Consider the following 18275-nt stretch of genomic DNA (forward strand, 5'->3'; position numbering starts at 1 on the left):
CAAGGAATCGATTGGAAAAGGAATTTTTGAGATGACATAGTGGGAAACGCGCAATATTAATAAAATATTGTGTGTATCCCTATACTTCGTCTTCGCCTAATTGTAGAAATATTTGTAAAAATATCTACGTAGCCGATTTGCTGGTTAAGCTTGAACACAAGATAACGACTGCTATAGTTCAAATCGAAAGTATTAGTAAAGTTTACATTGTGTCACTAACAAACAGAATAATAAAGCAATAAATGTGCCACGATTAGATTATCGAGATCTCTCCATGTGAGGCCAGTTGTTTTGATCACGTGGCAATGTTGCGTTGGCGTTCGCCTGACTTAGTATAGCGGAGTGCAACGCAGGGAGCATACTAAGCAGGGAACCAGACTAGTACTATGTATGTTTTCTTGAGTTATTTAATGTGTTACAATGTTCTTAGTGCCCAATTATTAGCACTTTGTGCCTCTTAGTGCTTCTAAATAGTTCTTAGTGCTTTTTAGTAGTTCTTGGCGGTGTTTACCAAGACAATGTAATTTGGACTTATGACCCGGAAACAATTGTAATATTAAAATCGCTAATTATTTCGGAAGTTATAACAAGGTTATATGCATCTTTAAAGGGGAAACTATAGTGTCTCACTAAAAAGATCCCCAGGAGTCATGTGAATGATGTTATGCAGTATAGGTATGTATATATTTTCAAGTATGAGCGCAAAGGCAAATTCGGTTATTGATGTTGGGCTCCAACTTAGGATAACGCAACAATTCGGAATCCCGAGTTGTTAGGGTCTCCCTAAACACAGTAATGGACTGTAATGGACAGTAATGAGGACAAAAAAAGAATATTGCCAAAGAAATTATAGTAATGTACATTAAATATTATAATTTTTATTGTACGGAATTAAATACATAAATTATAAATAACAAATGTGATTGTGATATTGTTTTATTAGTGCACATAATACGCTTTAATTCAAATATTGTCAAAACATCTGTGTGTGTGTGTGTGTGTGTGTGTGTGTATATATATATATATATATATATATATATATATATATATATATATATATTCTTTACTAAGACTGTCCACCTTTATTATTTTGTTCTAGTCGGACTACTCTCAGATCTCATCCTTTTTCTCTGGGGAGTTTTTTTCCCTCCTGAAGGTGTCTTTGGTATAGTGATTTTACCATTTGTCGACCTTACTGTTAACTTATTTGTACCCTTGTCTTTGAGAAACTTTCTAAATGTTGGTTCTCATTATTTAAAGATCAAAATGAAATTTAATAAATGTACCAATACAAATGAAATAGTTCATGTCAACCAGATATCTAATATACTGGTAATTTTATAATTTTTAAACAGTAGATATATTGATTAAAACGAAACAATCCAACATGTATTCCGCAATAATAAATACAAGACATGTACACATATAACTATATTTAAGCAAGTAAACACATAGACTAAAAATCAAATTTCAGTAAGTCTCAGTAACTTTACAGATTCCTAAAATTACAGATCATTACAATCAAAAATATATTTGGTGTCCTGAAAAGTTGCAAGAAATTGAAATCGAGGTTATATAATTACAAGTCTAATAATAGGACCATTATAAATGTTTGGGAGAAACTTATCGAATAGCCTCAGAAAATAAACAATTAAATCCTTAAAAAATTATTCATTACTTTTTGAAGTCGTGTGATACCCATCAAGTAATCACATTCACCTCCTAACAAACGACACTGACGACAGATGTATCCTTCATCAATGGAAGACCAGGTCTTAAAGTCTTTGCTTGTTATCACTTTGCACTTTGAATGAAACCAAGAATCACATACCTGAATCAAAATGTATAGATGCAAACTGCCGGCGGTCACAAATTGAAATGGGTAAACTATTTACGTTTATATGTATGTAAAATAATAATAATAATAATAATAACTTTATTTTATGATTCTAATACAGTTAGTTCTAGGAAGGTGGTGGGTGTATCTAATTTAGATATATCAGATGGTTTAAGATTTGACATAAACATAATAAAGTAATTTGGGATGTGAGCTCTTAAAAGAATCAAGTATGTTGAAAATAATATACATAATATAGATATACAGAAAGAATAAATGAGAAGATAGATAATCTTTTCTTGTAATATTTCCAGGCGATAATTTTGGGAGTTTAAATATAATACTATATGAGAAAGATAAAATATGATTTATTAGTAGTTAAGTGGCCCACCAGAGGGACAATGGGACTTAGCATTACAAGACCCCTTGGGCAACTCTAGCGTCAAGGGAAAATTAACATGGAGAAAAATCGTGGGACAATCTGGCGACAAGGGAAATTAACATGGAGAAAAATCGTGGGTCACTCTAGCGACAAGGGGAATTTAACATGGAACTATAGTGTGGGTCTGTCTAGCGACAAGGGGAAATTAACATGGGAATAGAGTTTGGGTCTGTCTAGGGACAAGGGGAATTGAACATATGGAAATTGAACATGGTGGGTCTGTATAGCGTCAAGGGGAATTGAACATGGTGGGATTGTCTAGGAACAATGATGGTAGAGGGTCAAACACAACAGAGACAGAAACATACATACACTAGTACAAGCGTGAGATTTATATATAAAGCATTACCAAGACCTGAAATCTTGCTGGGGTGTTCAAAAATTTGCATAATTGTAATGATGCTATAAATAGCTATAATCAAGGAAATGCTCAACGACAAAATGGATGTGACTAAAAGTAACGCTAAAATGACGAAATTGTCCCAGAATTTAAAGGAAAATAAACATATCCCCGAAAATTAAGTTACAATGGTTTAGACTAAAATGGATAAAATTAGTAACTACTTACAATATCAACTTCTGTGACGATCGTGAATAAATACCTATGTATCTATAATCAGCTGAAATTCCTATGAAATCCCACTATCTATTTATAGCTCCAACTTGTGGGTTTTTCCTTTGGAAAATCCCACTATCTTTTTATAGCCTCAGATTGAGTGACGTTCCTGTTTATGAATTCTAGTATATATGTATAGCTGCAAAATGTGGAAATCCCCAAGTCGATATTTATAGTCTCAAAATTTCCAGCGTCAGTGACGTCACTGTACTGAACACTAGGAGATAAATGTCAACAGTGTTGCAAGTGGCTGACCTGAATACACGCTACTGCAGGTAGGTAGGTAGAGTGTATCTGATAGGGATAAAGTGAGTTTTTATAGGGACAAACAGAGACCAATACACATACACACACACACACACACACACACACAACGTACGCGCGCAGACATACGCACACACACACACACACACAACGTACGCGCGCAGACATACGCACGCACACACACACACACACACACACACACACACACACACACACACACACACAGGGAAGAGGAAAGAACAAACCCCAAATATACTATCAATACAGAAGGGAGATAACACAAACCCCAAATAAACTATCAACACAAACGTACGCGAACGCATACAAACCCCAAATATACTATTCACACAACGTCGCTAACGCATACAAACCCCAAATATGCTATCCACACTCGGGAGGAAGAAGAAAAAACAACCAAATATACGATCTACACAACGTACGCGAACACACACACACACACACACACACACACACACACAGAGGGAAGAGGCAAAAACAAACCCCAAATATACTATCAACACAGAAGGGAGATAATACAAACCCCAAATAAACTATCCACACAAACGTACGCGAACGCATACAAACCACAAATATACTATCAACACAGAAGGGAGATAATACAAACCCCAAATAAACTATCCACACAAACGTACGCGAACGCATACAAACCCCAAATATGCTATCCACACTCGGGAGGAAGAAGAAAAAAACAACCAAATATACGATCTACACAACGTACGCGAACAAACACACATACACATACACACACACAGAGGGAAGAGGCAAAAACAAACCCCAAATATACTATCAACACAGAAGGGAGATAATACAAACCCCAAATAAACTATCCACACAAACGTACGCGAACGCATACAAACCCCAAATATACTATTCACACAACGTCGCTAACGCATACAAACCCCAAATATGCTATCCACACTCGGGAGGAAGAAGAAAAAAAACAACCAAATATACGATCTACACAACGTACGCGTACAAACACACACACACACACACATACACACACACAGAGGGAAGAGGCAAAAACAAACCCCAAATATACTATCAACACAGAAGGGAGATAATACAAACCCCAAATAAACTATCCACACAAACGTACGCGAACGCATACAAACCCCAAATATACTATCAACACAGAGTGAAGAAGAAAAAGTTTTTTGAAAGCACCTAAGCCCTCACCTGCAATGACCAACTCTGCCAAACACCTACACCCCACCCCCACTCCCAACACTACAAAACCCATTTAACCCGTTATTTTATGGCATCAGTGTGTGATTTAGGAAACATCAAGACACAAAATGATGGATGAATAGACTGACTATTGTTTACCGACTTGCATGCCTAAAGAGCGTGCGTGAAGGAAAACATCCTTCCATTTCAATTCTAACTAAAACATGATCCAGAGGGATAGAGAGAGGTGAAAGAGCACAATTTCATAAAGTGTGAGTAAAAACAAAACACGCCATCCTTATTATACAATGTCAAGACCAAGAGACACTTACGTTTTCTTTCTGGTCTATTCTCTTTTAGAAGGTAGTATGAAATTTCACATCAGGGCCAACGCATCGGCTCACATTGTCAATTTTTCCATTTCCATGTCTTTACTGGCACAAGTTCTTCATCATCTTCAATTTCTTCTTCTTCTGAATCCCTCTTCTCTGTTTCGTCTTGTTTTTGTTTCTTCTCTTTTCTCGTAGGGCACTCTGAATTCCAGTGTCCTTTCTCCTGACAACGATATTAGGTATCTTGACTTTTGTCTCTCTTTCTTAGACGAAGCAGGTATTCTGGAGACAAATACCCATTTACCTTTGCAGATATAGCAAACTTCATTAGCACTTACACACTTTCGTATGACTCTCATCAAATCAACGATCAAAAGAGTAAGTTTTGTTGCCACTTTCGCATGTGAATTATGCTTTCGTATGACTTTTAGCAAATATTTGACCAGCAGGTCGATCTGTGCTGACTCTTCCATCTTCTTGATCGTTTGAGAGCGGAATGAATACTCTGACGCTAAGACACTCTCCTTATATACAGGGACCTGCTGCGTATGAAACCTAGTCAAATGTAATTTTTCAATAAGATGAAACGATTTCATTGAGGAAGTAAAAAGCAATGATGTACCGTATCGCCTCACACAAAACCTGAAGTGTTAGTTCAAATCCGTGTCAGCAATTTCGAAGACGACATAACTGAGCTTTAATCAATGCTCTCCAATTATGCCACAAAACCACGAGTCCTGATTCACGCCAAAAGAAATTTCGTTCGGTCCATAAAAAATAGTATCATATCTGAGAAACGCAAAAAGGAACTTCCAGAAAACTGAGAAAGACGGCTTACACCTACAACGTAAATGTATGAGTTCAAGTAGTGCGTAAAACTTAGTCAAATTAAATTTTTATAGTCAAGACGAAACGATCTCTTTTCGAACAAGAAAGCAGACACCAAGCGACAATGGCGATCCGTGTCACACAACACTTTTCAAAATGTATATTATCAGAGGTTTGTTCTAGCGATCTGCACGGTTAAATTAAATGTTGATGTATTTTGCAATAAGACGGACACAATTTCCATGGGATCGCCCATGGTACGAATGTTCGTGCATTAGTTTAATTTTTAAAAATATTTTTTTTATATAAATCGCCAATAGGATAGACCCAGTAAAGCATGGCCATTCTCGTCACTGTCTGAATAGCTACTCAAGTCAATTCGAAGCGAACGTGGTAAGAAAATAAGTATAGCCAATGAAATGGCTTACAACGGGTGATGCATTGTTTTGTTCTAGGACTGTGTGGCATAATAATCCCTATGTTCTTGCGTTGTTACCATTACAGTGCAGACAGACTGAAATGTGAACTTACAAGCCCTCTTTGTGTGTGTTGTACCATTTCCTCTTACCACATCAAAATACTGAGCGTCACAGTATTGGTTCGCGTTTTCAAACTGACCATTTTTTTTATATCTCACTTAAACATTTCGACATAAACACTCACACTCACATCGGTAGAGTCAGAACAGACGTGTTACAGTATTGAGGGGCATGTTATCTTTTCGTTTTCAAACTAATAAATTTGGGGCTTGTATGAAGTAAAGAACCGAAAGTACAGTGAAACTCAAGGATGATGACCCAATCTGTCTGTCTATTGATGCGTGTATTTACTTAAGAAGAAATATGACCTCTAAAACACAAAGAGATACGGCAAGCATGATTAGATCAAACACAACGATGTTTTCCTTCACGCCCGTGTAATTTAGAGTTTCAATCGTCTTTGAAGACAAACTTGGTCTCCTTTTGTAGGGCTTGAAATAATAAAAGAAACTGAAAAATCTTAAGCACTTTGCTATAGATAATTTCATCAACAGACTAAACAACATAAATACCGTTACAACAATAGAAAGCCTTAAATCTTCTATCGAAAAGAAATGCATGAAAAAAATTAAAGATTAACGATAACTAACCAATGAAACCGAATTTAACAAAGGCAATGACATGTGAAGAAATGCCTCTCACTTTGGAAAGGTAGGCGAATGTACTCTGTCATGCACCATCAACTTGAAAAAAAATTATAAACAGAGAGAAACCTGAATTCAAAATTCAGTTGTTTCTTTTCTTCAAAATTGTTTCGTTTCTTTTTTCTTTTTTTTTTTTGGAACAAATCTAAGCACTAATATAGAGTAGAAAAGGGAAAATGCACATACAAGCTTTGATATTTCTGAAAAAATGAGGGGATATTCCTAACGTTCATAACCACCTATATATGCTTGGACTTGTCTGTGACTTATCCACAAAACAAGATGTACATATTTCTGGTCAAGCTGCAAGTGTGTGCGTGTTTTTGAAAATGGTAAAAATGGGATATACAATTTTCTCGTGACACTTATAAAGTTGCCTACAGATCTCTAGACACCTTTAAACCAAGACCTTCTCAATGGGGCTTAGGGGTCAGAGTTCTTCCCCAATTCTACAGACAAACCTACACTGGATACCCCCTCAGTCAACTGGTAGAAGCCGCTGCTTACATTACCGCCCATCATGGCTACGCATTTCCTGATATCAAGAATCATGTGACTAGGAGTGCGGGAAAGAACGTGAAAGCAAAAGAGAGACGTGTTACCTTCTAACAGAAAAAAACAGACTTTTTTAGGGCTCCAAAAGATTGCTTTTTATTAAATAGGGAACCATATTTGGCTTGGTATCCCTCCTTGACTAAACTATTCTCGAAACAAACTTGACCCATTGGAACACTGCAATAAACTTAACTTTTTAAACCTAACAGTGACCAAACTGGTATATGTCGCTTAGACATAATAATTTAAAAAAGATCAGTATGGCTATTTTTATGTACACTAAGAACTAATATTAGACAGATATGTTAGGAAATTTAACAGACTCGTTAGATTTGAACTAATTGCACAGGTGGTTAACACATTATTGGTACTTATTATTGTCGATTAGCAAAAAACAGGACTTGATTTGAAATAAGTACGGGCTAGCGTTTTGGTGAGTACTTAACATCCATGGCTGTCTTGCTGAGCACCTTTTTCCTCCTTTACCACGCTCGGACAGAAAAATGAGTGTGTGGTGAGACAATTCCCACTCATGTGTAAAGCCTTTCAGTCAGGTTGTTAAGGACTAGTTAGTCCTACACCTGAGTGGCTAAATTTAAAAATAGTCTGTGAGTACATAAAAGCCTGGGGGATGAGGCTCTCTTTCATTCCCCAGGAGTAATTAAAAATCACGCGGTGCGTTATTAAACCAGTGATACATGCTCCATTAGAGCGAAAATCACTTTAATTCAAGTAAGCAAGCAAGCAAGTTCGGGTACCGTCTCTAGCACTCTTGATGACACCAACTGTCTGGGTTATTTTCTTTCTTGCAAGCCCCTATGTTCCACTTCTGTTTGTGATAATAACTTGTGATACTTCACATTTCCTAAAGTGGAAATCTTTACAAGCCGTACAAAATACAAAACTTATATGACTTTGGCTTTTGACACTTGCACAGACTCTTCACTTTATAAGTGTCACGAGAAAATTGTATATCCAAGTTTTTACCATTTTCAAAAACACGCACACACTTGCAGCTTGACCAGAAATATGTACATCTTGTTTTGTGGATAAGTCACAGACAAGTCCAAGCATATATAGGTGGTTATGAACGTTAGGAATATCCCCTCATTTTTTCAGAAATATCAAAGCTTGTATGTGCATTTTCCCTTTTCCACTCTATATTAGTGCTTAGATTTGTTCCAAAAAAAAGAAAAAAGAAACGAAATAATTTTGAAGGAAAAAAAAAAAAAAAAAAAAACAACTGAATTTTGAATTCAGGTTTCTCTCTGTTTATAATTTTTTTTCAAGTTGATGGTGCATGACAGAGTACATTCGCCTACCTTTCCAAAGTGAGAGGCATTTCTTCACATGTCATTGCCTTTGTTAAATTCGGTTTCATTGGTTAGTTATCGTTAATCTTTAATTTTTTTCATACATTTCTTTTCGATAGAAGATTTAAGGCTTTCTATTGTTGTAACGGTATTTATGTTGTTTAGTCTGTTGATGAAATTATCTATAGCAAAGTGCTTAAGATTTTTCAGTTTCTTTTATTATTTCAAGCCCTACAAAAGGAGACCAAGTTTGTCTTCAAAGACGATTGAAACTCTAAATTACACGGGCGTGAAGGAAAACATCGTTGTGTTTGATCTAATCATGCTTGCCGTATCTCTTTGTGTTTTAGAGGTCATATTTCTTCTTAAGTAAATACACGCATCAATAGACAGACAGATTGGGTCATCATCCTTGAGTTTCACTGTACTTTCGGTTCTTTACTTCATACAAGCCCCAAATTTATTAGTTTGAAAACGAAAAGATAACATGCCCCGCAATACTGTAACACGTCTGTTCTGACTCTACCGATGTGAGTGTGAGTGTTTATGTCGAAATGTTTAAGTGAGATATAAAAAAAATGGTCAGTTTGAAAACGCGAACCAATACTGTGACGCTCAGTATTTTGATGTGGTAAGAGGAAATGGTACAACACACACAAAGAGGGCTTGTAAGTTCACATTTCAGTCTGTCTGCACTGTAATGGTAACAACGCAAGAACATAGGGATTATTATGCCACACAGTCCTAGAACAAAACAATGCATCACCCGTTGTAAGCCATTTCATTGGCTATACTTATTTTCTTACCGCGTTCGCTTCGAATTGACTTGAGTAGCTATTCAGACAGTGACGAGAATGGCCATGCTTTACTGGGTCTATCCTATAAGCGATTTATATAAAAAAATATTTTTAAAAATTAAACTAATGCACGAACATTCGTACCATGGGCGATCCCATGGAAATTGTGTCCGTCTTATTGCAAAATACATCAATATTTAATTTAACCGTGCAGATCGCTAGAACAAACCTCTGATAATATACATTTTGAAAAGTGTTGTGTGACACGTATCGCCATTGTCGCTTGGTGTCTGCTTTCTTGTTCGAAAAGAGATCGTTTCGTCTTGACTATAAAAATTTAATTTGACTAAGTTTTACGCACTACTTGAACTCATACATTTACGTTGTAGGTGTAAGCCGTCTTTCTCAGTTTTCTGGAAGTTCCTTTTTGCGTTTCTCAGATATGATACTATTTTTTATGGACCGAACGAAATTTCTTTTGGCGTGAATCAGGACTCGTGGTTTTGTGGCATAATTGGAGAGCATTGATTAAAGCTCAGTTATGTCGTCTTCGAAATTGCTGACACGGATTTGAACTAACACTTCAGGTTTTGTGTGAGGCGATACGGTACATCATTGCTTTTTACTTCCTCAATGAAATCGTTTCATCTTATTGAAAAATTACATTTGACTAGGTTTCATACGCAGCAGGTCCCTGTATATAAGGAGAGTGTCTTAGCGTCAGAGTATTCATTCCGCTCTCAAACGATCAAGAAGATGGAAGAGTCAGCACAGATCGACCTGCTGGTCAAATATTTGCTAAAAGTCATACGAAAGCATAATTCACATGCGAAAGTGGCAACAAAACTTACTCTTTTGATCGTTGATTTGATGAGAGTCATACGAAAGTGTGTAAGTGCTAATGAAGTTTGCTATATCTGCAAAGGTAAATGGGTATTTGTCTCCAGAATACCTGCTTCGTCTAAGAAAGAGAGACAAAAGTCAAGATACCTAATATCGTTGTCAGGAGAAAGGACACTGGAATTCAGAGTGCCCTACGAGAAAAGAGAAGAAACAAAAACAAGACGAAACAGAGAAGAGGGATTCAGAAGAAGAAGAAATTGAAGATGATGAAGAACTTGTGCCAGTAAAGACATGGAAATGGAAAAATTGACAATGTGAGCCGATGCGTTGGCCCTGATGTGAAATTTCATACTACCTTCTAAAAGAGAATAGACCAGAAAGAAAACGTAAGTGTCTCTTGGTCTTGACATTGTATAATAAGGATGGCGTGTTTTGTTTTTACTCACACTTTATGAAATTGTGCTCTTTCACCTCTCTCTATCCCTCTGGATCATGTTTTAGTTAGAATTGAAATGGAAGGATGTTTTCCTTCACGCACGCTCTTTAGGCATGCAAGTCGGTAAACAATAGTCAGTCTATTCATCCATCATTTTGTGTCTTGATGTTTCCTAAATCACACACTGATGCCATAAAATAACGGGTTAAATGGGTTTTGTAGTGTTGGGAGAGGGGGTGGGGTGTAGGTGTTTGGCAGAGTTGGTCATTGCAGGTGAGGGCTTAGGTGCTTTCAAAAAACTTTTTCTTCTTCACTCTGTGTTGATAGTATATTTGGGGTTTGTATGCGTTCGCGTACGTTTGTGTGGATAGTTTATTTGGGGTTTGTATTATCTCCCTTCTGTGTTGATAGTATATTTGGGGTTTGTTTTTGCCTCTTCCCTCTGTGTGTGTGTATGTGTGTGTGTGTGTGTGTGTGTGTGTGTGTGTGTGTGTGTGTGTGTGTGTGTTCGCGTACGTTGTGTAGATCGTATATTTGGTTGTTTTTTTTCTTCTTCCTCCCGAGTGTGGATAGCATATTTGGGGTTTGTATGCGTTAGCGACGTTGTGTGAATAGTATATTTGGGGTTTGTATGCGTTCGCGTACGTTTGTGTGGATAGTTTATTTGGGGTTTGTATTATCTCCCTTCTGTGTTGATAGTATATTTGGGGTTTGTTTTTTATTTTTCCCTCTGTGTGTGTGTGTGTATGTGTGTGTGTGTGTGTGTTCGCGTACGTTGTGTAGATCGTATATTTGGTTGTTTTTTCTTCTTCCTCCCGAGTGTGGATAGCATATTTGGGGTTTGTATGCGTTCGCGTACGTTTGTGTGGATAGTTTATTTGGGGTTTGTATTATCTCCCTTCTGTGTTGATAGTATATTTGTGGTTTGTATGCGTTCGCGTACGTTTGTGTGGATAGTTTATTTGGGGTTTGTATTATCTCCCTTCTGTGTTGATAGTATATTTGGGGTTTGTTTTTGCCTCTTCCCTCTGTGTGTGTGTGTGTGTGTGTGTGTGTGTGTGTGTGTGTTCGCGTACGTTGTGTAGATCGTATATTTGGTTGTTTTTTCTTCTTCCTCCCGAGTGTGGATAGCATATTTGGGGTTTGTATGCGTTAGCGACGTTGTGTGAATAGTATATTTGGGGTTTGTATGCGTTCGCGTACGTTTGTGTTGATAGTTTATTTGGGGTTTGTGTTATCTCCCTTCTGTATTGATAGTATATTTGGGGTTTGTTCTTTCCTCTTCCCTGTGTGTGTGTGTGTGTGTGTGTGTGTGTGTGTGTGTGTGTGTGTGCGTGCGTATGTCTGCGCGCGTACGTTGTGTGTGTGTGTGTGCGTATGTCTGCGCGCGTACGTTGTGTGTGTGTGTGTGTGTGTGTGTGTATGTGTATTGGTCTCTGTTTGTCCCTATAAAAACTCACTTTATCCCTATCAGATACACTCTACCTACCTACCTGCAGTAGCGTGTATTCAGGTCAGCCACTTGCAACACTGTTGACATTTATCTCCTAGTGTTCAGTACAGTGACGTCACTGACGCTGGAAATTTTGAGACTATAAATATCGACTTGGGGATTTCCACATTTTGCAGCTATACATATATACTAGAATTCATAAACAGGAACGTCACTCAATCTGAGGCTATAAAAAGATAGTGGGATTTTCCAAAGGAAAAACCCACAAGTTGGAGCTATAAATAGATAGTGGGATTTCATAGGAATTTCAGCTGATTATAGATACATAGGTATTTATTCACGATCGTCACAGAAGTTGATATTGTAAGTAGTTACTAATTTTATCCATTTTAGTCTAAACCATTGTAACTTAATTTTCGGGGATATGTTTATTTTCCTTTAAATTCTGGGACAATTTCGTCATTTTAGCGTTACTTTTAGTCACATCCATTTTGTCGTTGAGCATTTCCTTGATTATAGCTATTTATAGCATCATTACAATTATGCAAATTTTTGAACACCCCAGCAAGATTTCAGGTCTTGGTAATGCTTTATATATAAATCTCATGCTTGTACTAGTGTATGTATGTTTCTGTCTCTGTTGTGTTTGACCCTCTACCATCATTGTCCCTAGACAATCCCACCATGTTCAATTCCCCTTGACGCTATACAGACCCACCATGTTCAATTTCCATATGTTCAATTCCCCTTGTCCCTAGACAGACCCAAACTCTATTCCCATGTTAATTTCCCCTTGTCGCTAGACAGACCCACACTATAGTTCCATGTTAAATTCCCCTTGTCGCTAGAGTGACCCACGATTTTTCTCCATGTTAATTTCCCTTGTCGCCAGATTGTCCCACGATTTTTCTCCATGTTAATTTTCCCTTGACGCTAGAGTTGCCCAAGGGGTCTTGTAATGCTAAGTCCCATTGTCCCTATGGTGGCCCACTTAACTACTTTTATTTAACGGCCTGATGAAAAACAACAATTCAACAATAATTCTAGGGAGCATATTACCGACATAATTTAAAAATGGCTTGAGTCATTACAACATGGATGATATGCACAACAAACAAAAAAACACAACAGAAACAGCATAATACGTTACTACAGTAAAATACCTAATATGCTTATCATGTATCATCTGGCAATAAAGTTGCTGAGATGCATGAATACCATTCAGAGAGAGAGAGAGAGAGAGAGAGAGAGAGAGAGAGACATGTATTATCGAGGTAATGGAATTCATCACCCAAAATGTTATTATGACATTCAGTACATTTTCTTCTTTTAAATTGATTTTACTAAATTACATTGACCATTTTCAAAATACATACCGGCATACAATCTGCAGCAAATAACATCAAATTGGTCAAATTTTCTTATCAAAGACTCAGTTATAAGACGGAAAGATATAATGATAATTTAAAGACTAACAATCATCATTTTGCGATCAGTGACATACAATAATCAATCCGATAATAAAGCTAATGATAAAATGCAATTAATATTGAAAAACATCTACTTTACCAAGTTTAACTGAATTTAAGAAATTTACTGCTATTAATTAATTTTTACATGTGATTTTGTTAACATTACATAAACAGGACATATATATGCTTGGGAACATGTTATTTATAATTCTAATCGCTTCTTTCATCTTTCTTTTTAACATATGAAAGTATATTATTGAAGCACTCTTTTTATTTTAAACGGCAACAACTGATACATTTTATTGGCAATTATGTAATTTATGTAGATACTGTTTAATGTTAAACACAGATAACAGAAGGTTTGCATATTCAAATGAATGATTGTACAGACAGCTCAAAGAATTTGCAGGGATGATATAATAATAATGATATATATTAAAGATCATTAAATGGAAACTAAACAATTTATAAGCAATTCAAAAGATGACGTATCTCACATAAAAGTCAGCCCGACTCACAATTTTTTTTTTACAGTCACCGCAAGGAAACTGTTTCTTGTTCTTTCCTTTTTCCATTTTGATAACATCCAAGATATCACAAACGTCCACAAAATTGAAAACTTTAACACGGTGAATAGAAAACTGTTTTTTGGTTTAACTGCAACCTTCTTATATAAGGAATATTTGCATATTGGATATTAATATTATTTGATAAAATAGATCAGTGTATACCGTTCACAAGTGCCAACATATATATTTTGTTTTGTTATACATATTTGATTTCCCCAAAAGATCACATGTGCGTATACAGAGCAAATGGATTGGACAGAAGTTTTTAACTTACCAGTTGACATACATACATAGAATTAGAGGGATGAAAGAATGATATAGTCAGAGGGATAGTGATTCATGTGGTCTGGAATGTAAAATTGTAAATAACAATCGTAATGGAACAAAAATAATAATCAATTTCTGCATATAAATCTTATAAAACTAGTTCCAGTAATTTACTCTATTCCTGTAATTTCTCTTACGTTATAGTATTTTCGTCTCCATTACTGTCCATTACAGCCCATTACTGTCCATTACTCTCCATTACTGTACATTACCGTACATTACGGTCCATTACTGTGTTTAGGGAGACCGGAGTTGTTGCGCTTTTTCTCGAGAAATTGCTTGACCTTGCGAACCGTTATAAATAGACCCGAGCTGCTGGCTGAGCATCAGTTTCATTAGAGTGTTAAGAATGGAGGATGTTGACACAGATATTTCTGAATCGTTCTGCACGGTAAAATACGTAAGCATCAAGACCACAAATAAATCTGTGACGAATGTGTTTGTCAATAATGTATTCAGTCTTCTGGATGGGAAAGTTCAAGATGTTGTAGGTTTCTGCAACAATTCGTCAGCGAAATTGGCGAAGTTAAAGAATAAAGTAAGTATATTTTCCCATCACTTTCATCGGTTTAAAGTTAAATTTAAGACAGGTTGTGACATTAACTTGTACAAATAGATTATAAACTGTATTAATGACTATTAAAATGAAGTTTCCATATTTCCTAAACTGAACAGCTATTGCTGAGCAATGATGTAAAACTTTGAAACTTGTTGTCTTGTTTATATTTGGAATCAACATTTATAAGCCTATCAGATTCATTTTGATTTACGCAAATAAATATTAATAAATATGTTTACATAACATCAATCAATTTATCTAATAAATGCATTGTACTTGGCTTGCAGTGAACATACCGTATGAATTATGCTGCTTTTTAAAAAGTACATTTCTAAGTTAGAAATCAAGTGCAGAGGAATTATGCGGCAGATCTAGCTATTTTTGGGGTCCTACTAAATACTGCTAAGCCCGACAAAGCCCGACAAAGCCAGACAAAACCCGACAAAGCCTGACAAAGCCAGACAAAACCTGACAAAGCCACACAAAGCCATGTGAAGTCAAATAAAAAATGCGTATTTATATTTTTAATTATATTGATGAATAAATTAACTAAGCCGAAAGACTAGTTTTCAACATATTTATGCAAAATTATATGACCGAAAATTGGAAGACAGAGTACAAATTCGAAATTGAATAATGATAAAGTAATAACAAAGTATGACAAAATCATACGTAAACTGTTTATTACTATATACATTGTTCATTGAACTTATCGAAAGAAAGTGCAATTTTTTCAATATTGACTAATCACACAAAGCCAGACAAAGTCATACAAAGCCTAACAAAGCCTCACAAAGACTGACAGTCATAAAAGTCATTTTAGACAAGTGTATTTATATTGTAAATTATATTGACGAATAAATTTACCAAACTGAATGATTAGTTTTCAACATAATTATGCCAAATTAAATAACCAATAAAATTTGGCGGCAAAGTTCGAATTCGAATAATAAGAAAATCGTATGTAAAATGTTTATTGTAAGTTTAAAAACGTTTCTATCCTTGTACTGAGTTAAATAGATAATAAAAAACAATGATCATAGACAAAGCAAACATTTTCTAGTTCTGTTATGTTTATTGACATAAATTGTGTATCAACACTATATATTATCAAATATTTTTAGAATGTTACAATATTGTACAAATAATAATAACAAAATGTTTGAGAAAATGCAAGATTTAATATTGAGCGTAATTCACAATAGTTATATATGTCTTCGCGCGTCTTTGCTGTGTTTAGTAGGACCGATACGTCTTGGGGAAGAAAGTTTATTGGGCGCGACATTGCCCATAGTCAAAGAAACAACACGATAATAATTACAGCTGGTAACAGCGAAAACTTACGTAAATGGGTATACCAAAACAAAATATTATATCCTTGCTATTATTTGGAGAAAAATATAATTATCTTGAGAAAAAGAAAAGAAAATATTTAAAATCGCCAAATGTCTCTTTCTCCCGGGGCGCACGTAGAGATGGCACTAAACTCTTAAGGGGAAGCTGAGAAGATAATAGTATAAGAAGCGGCACAGGAAGAGGTCAGGATGGAAGGAGAAGGAAGAAAAGGAGAATTTGTATATTAGAATAACGAAGGCATGTACAACAAGCCAGATTAACATATATTTCCATATTTATGTCATATTCAAATTGTTTTAAATTATGAAATACCATTTTTATAATGTCTTCATATTTAGTACAAAAATGCTGAACATGGATTTGGCAACGGCCAATCAAATCTACAATGAATAATCACAGATTCTCAACTGGTTACATGTTTTAAACTGTTCCTTTGCGCTGAGTTAAATTAATAATAAATAAGAAATAATGATCATAGACAAAACAAACATTTTCTAATTCTTTCTCTGAGTCCTTGTCGCCCGGCACCGTGTTTTTTTATTTAGCTTTTTTGCCAATTTTGGGGCTTTCAACACAGTGTCCATGCCGTCAGAGGACGTGACCGCTGTTGTTAATTTAAGGTGGGATTTCTTCAAAAATGTCACGAATATATCGTCTTTTTCTTCCTTAGATTTGGAATTCCATGATAATTTAATTATTTTACATCGGGAGAATTTTGTGTTGAGGATTTAGTTGCCTGTCCCGTAAAGAGATCGGCGAAGGTCGCCGAGCTGGACCTTGGTCAGTTCATCTATTTTTTCTATGAGTTCGTTCGTTTTCCTTGGTTGCCAATTGGGTAAGACCTTTAACCGGTTGTTCATGCTTTCCGTATTATTATTAGTCCAAAGTTGGTCATCACTGGATACAACATGTTCTGCTATTTTCTCTTGAATGTATCTTTCGTAATAGACCAAAATATCTCCGTGATTATTTTCAGTCAATTTAGTTTTCAAGATTTGGTTACGTTCGTCAAAAGTTGCTGAGTCAGTGGCTGTGGCAACACCATTTGATCCAAAGATCATTTCAACGATACATGTCCGCTCCTTAGTGTTTTTGGGAATCTTTTCTGTCATTTGACGGATAAGATTGTCTTTGATGTGTTTCGTGCACAGCTTTCTTTTGCAATCAGGGAAAGCCAGATCAATAGCGTTGACCATTGCCTTCTCATCGTCAGTCCCCATTAGCATCTCCACATTTTTAAGTTCAATACCTAGCACACCTCTAAGATGGGAAAAGAACCGGAAATAGTTCTGTTGACGACCGTTCCAATGGAGCATCAGTGGCCCCAACAAAATTGGCGCATCGCCTGTTACCTTCCGCAGCACTTTATGCGATTTGTATGCTGTGGTTGTTACGAAACAGTTCCCGAGGGAAAATGTTCTGTCAATGCCGACCACACCTGCTCCGGACTCTAAAAACGTTTTAGAGTCGGCCAATGGTGCTTCTGTGTAGCAGATAATTGCAGGAAGAGCGTTGTCTCGGGAATGAATAACTTCAGCTACGTAGGGATGATGTTCACTCATCATTCTCAAAACATCCAATAACTCGTCGGCGACATTATGTGAGCTTCCTTTGGTTATCTTCTCCGCTTTTATTCCTGCTTTAATATTCTGACACTGTCTGAGATCACGCGGATAATCTACAGATATATTATGGGATGGATCAGTCATCCTGGCGTACACATGTGTCGGTTTCTGGTGTTCTGCAAGTTCTCTAATTTTATCCATTAACCTGTGGATTCGTTCTTTCATAACCATCTGAGCAGATTTTTGCATTCCCATGTTGAACCAGCGTAACGTCATAGTCTCCGATATATTCCACGATGGCGACATCTCTACACTTTAAACCGTGTATCCAGGTGAC

General features: G+C 36.2%; 1 protein-coding gene across 1 annotated transcript in view; it reads left to right on the top strand.

Annotated features, from left to right (window-relative positions):
• The first annotated feature begins 587 nt into the window (after positions 1-587).
• Positions 588-18275, top strand: part of LOC149793660 (uncharacterized) — a 52672-nt gene continuing 34984 nt past the window's right edge. The window contains exon 1 of the mRNA XM_089966448.1: positions 588-675. Within this exon, the coding sequence (XP_089822574.1) occupies positions 665-675 (11 nt within the window). The 5' untranslated portion in view covers positions 588-664. The remainder of the gene's footprint in view (positions 676-18275) is intronic.

This window comes from Sinohyriopsis cumingii, chromosome 8 (assembly GCF_028554795.1).
Source record: "Sinohyriopsis cumingii isolate HCF-2022 chromosome 8, ASM2855479v2, whole genome shotgun sequence".
Classification (NCBI taxonomy): domain Eukaryota; kingdom Metazoa; phylum Mollusca; class Bivalvia; order Unionida; family Unionidae; genus Sinohyriopsis; species Sinohyriopsis cumingii.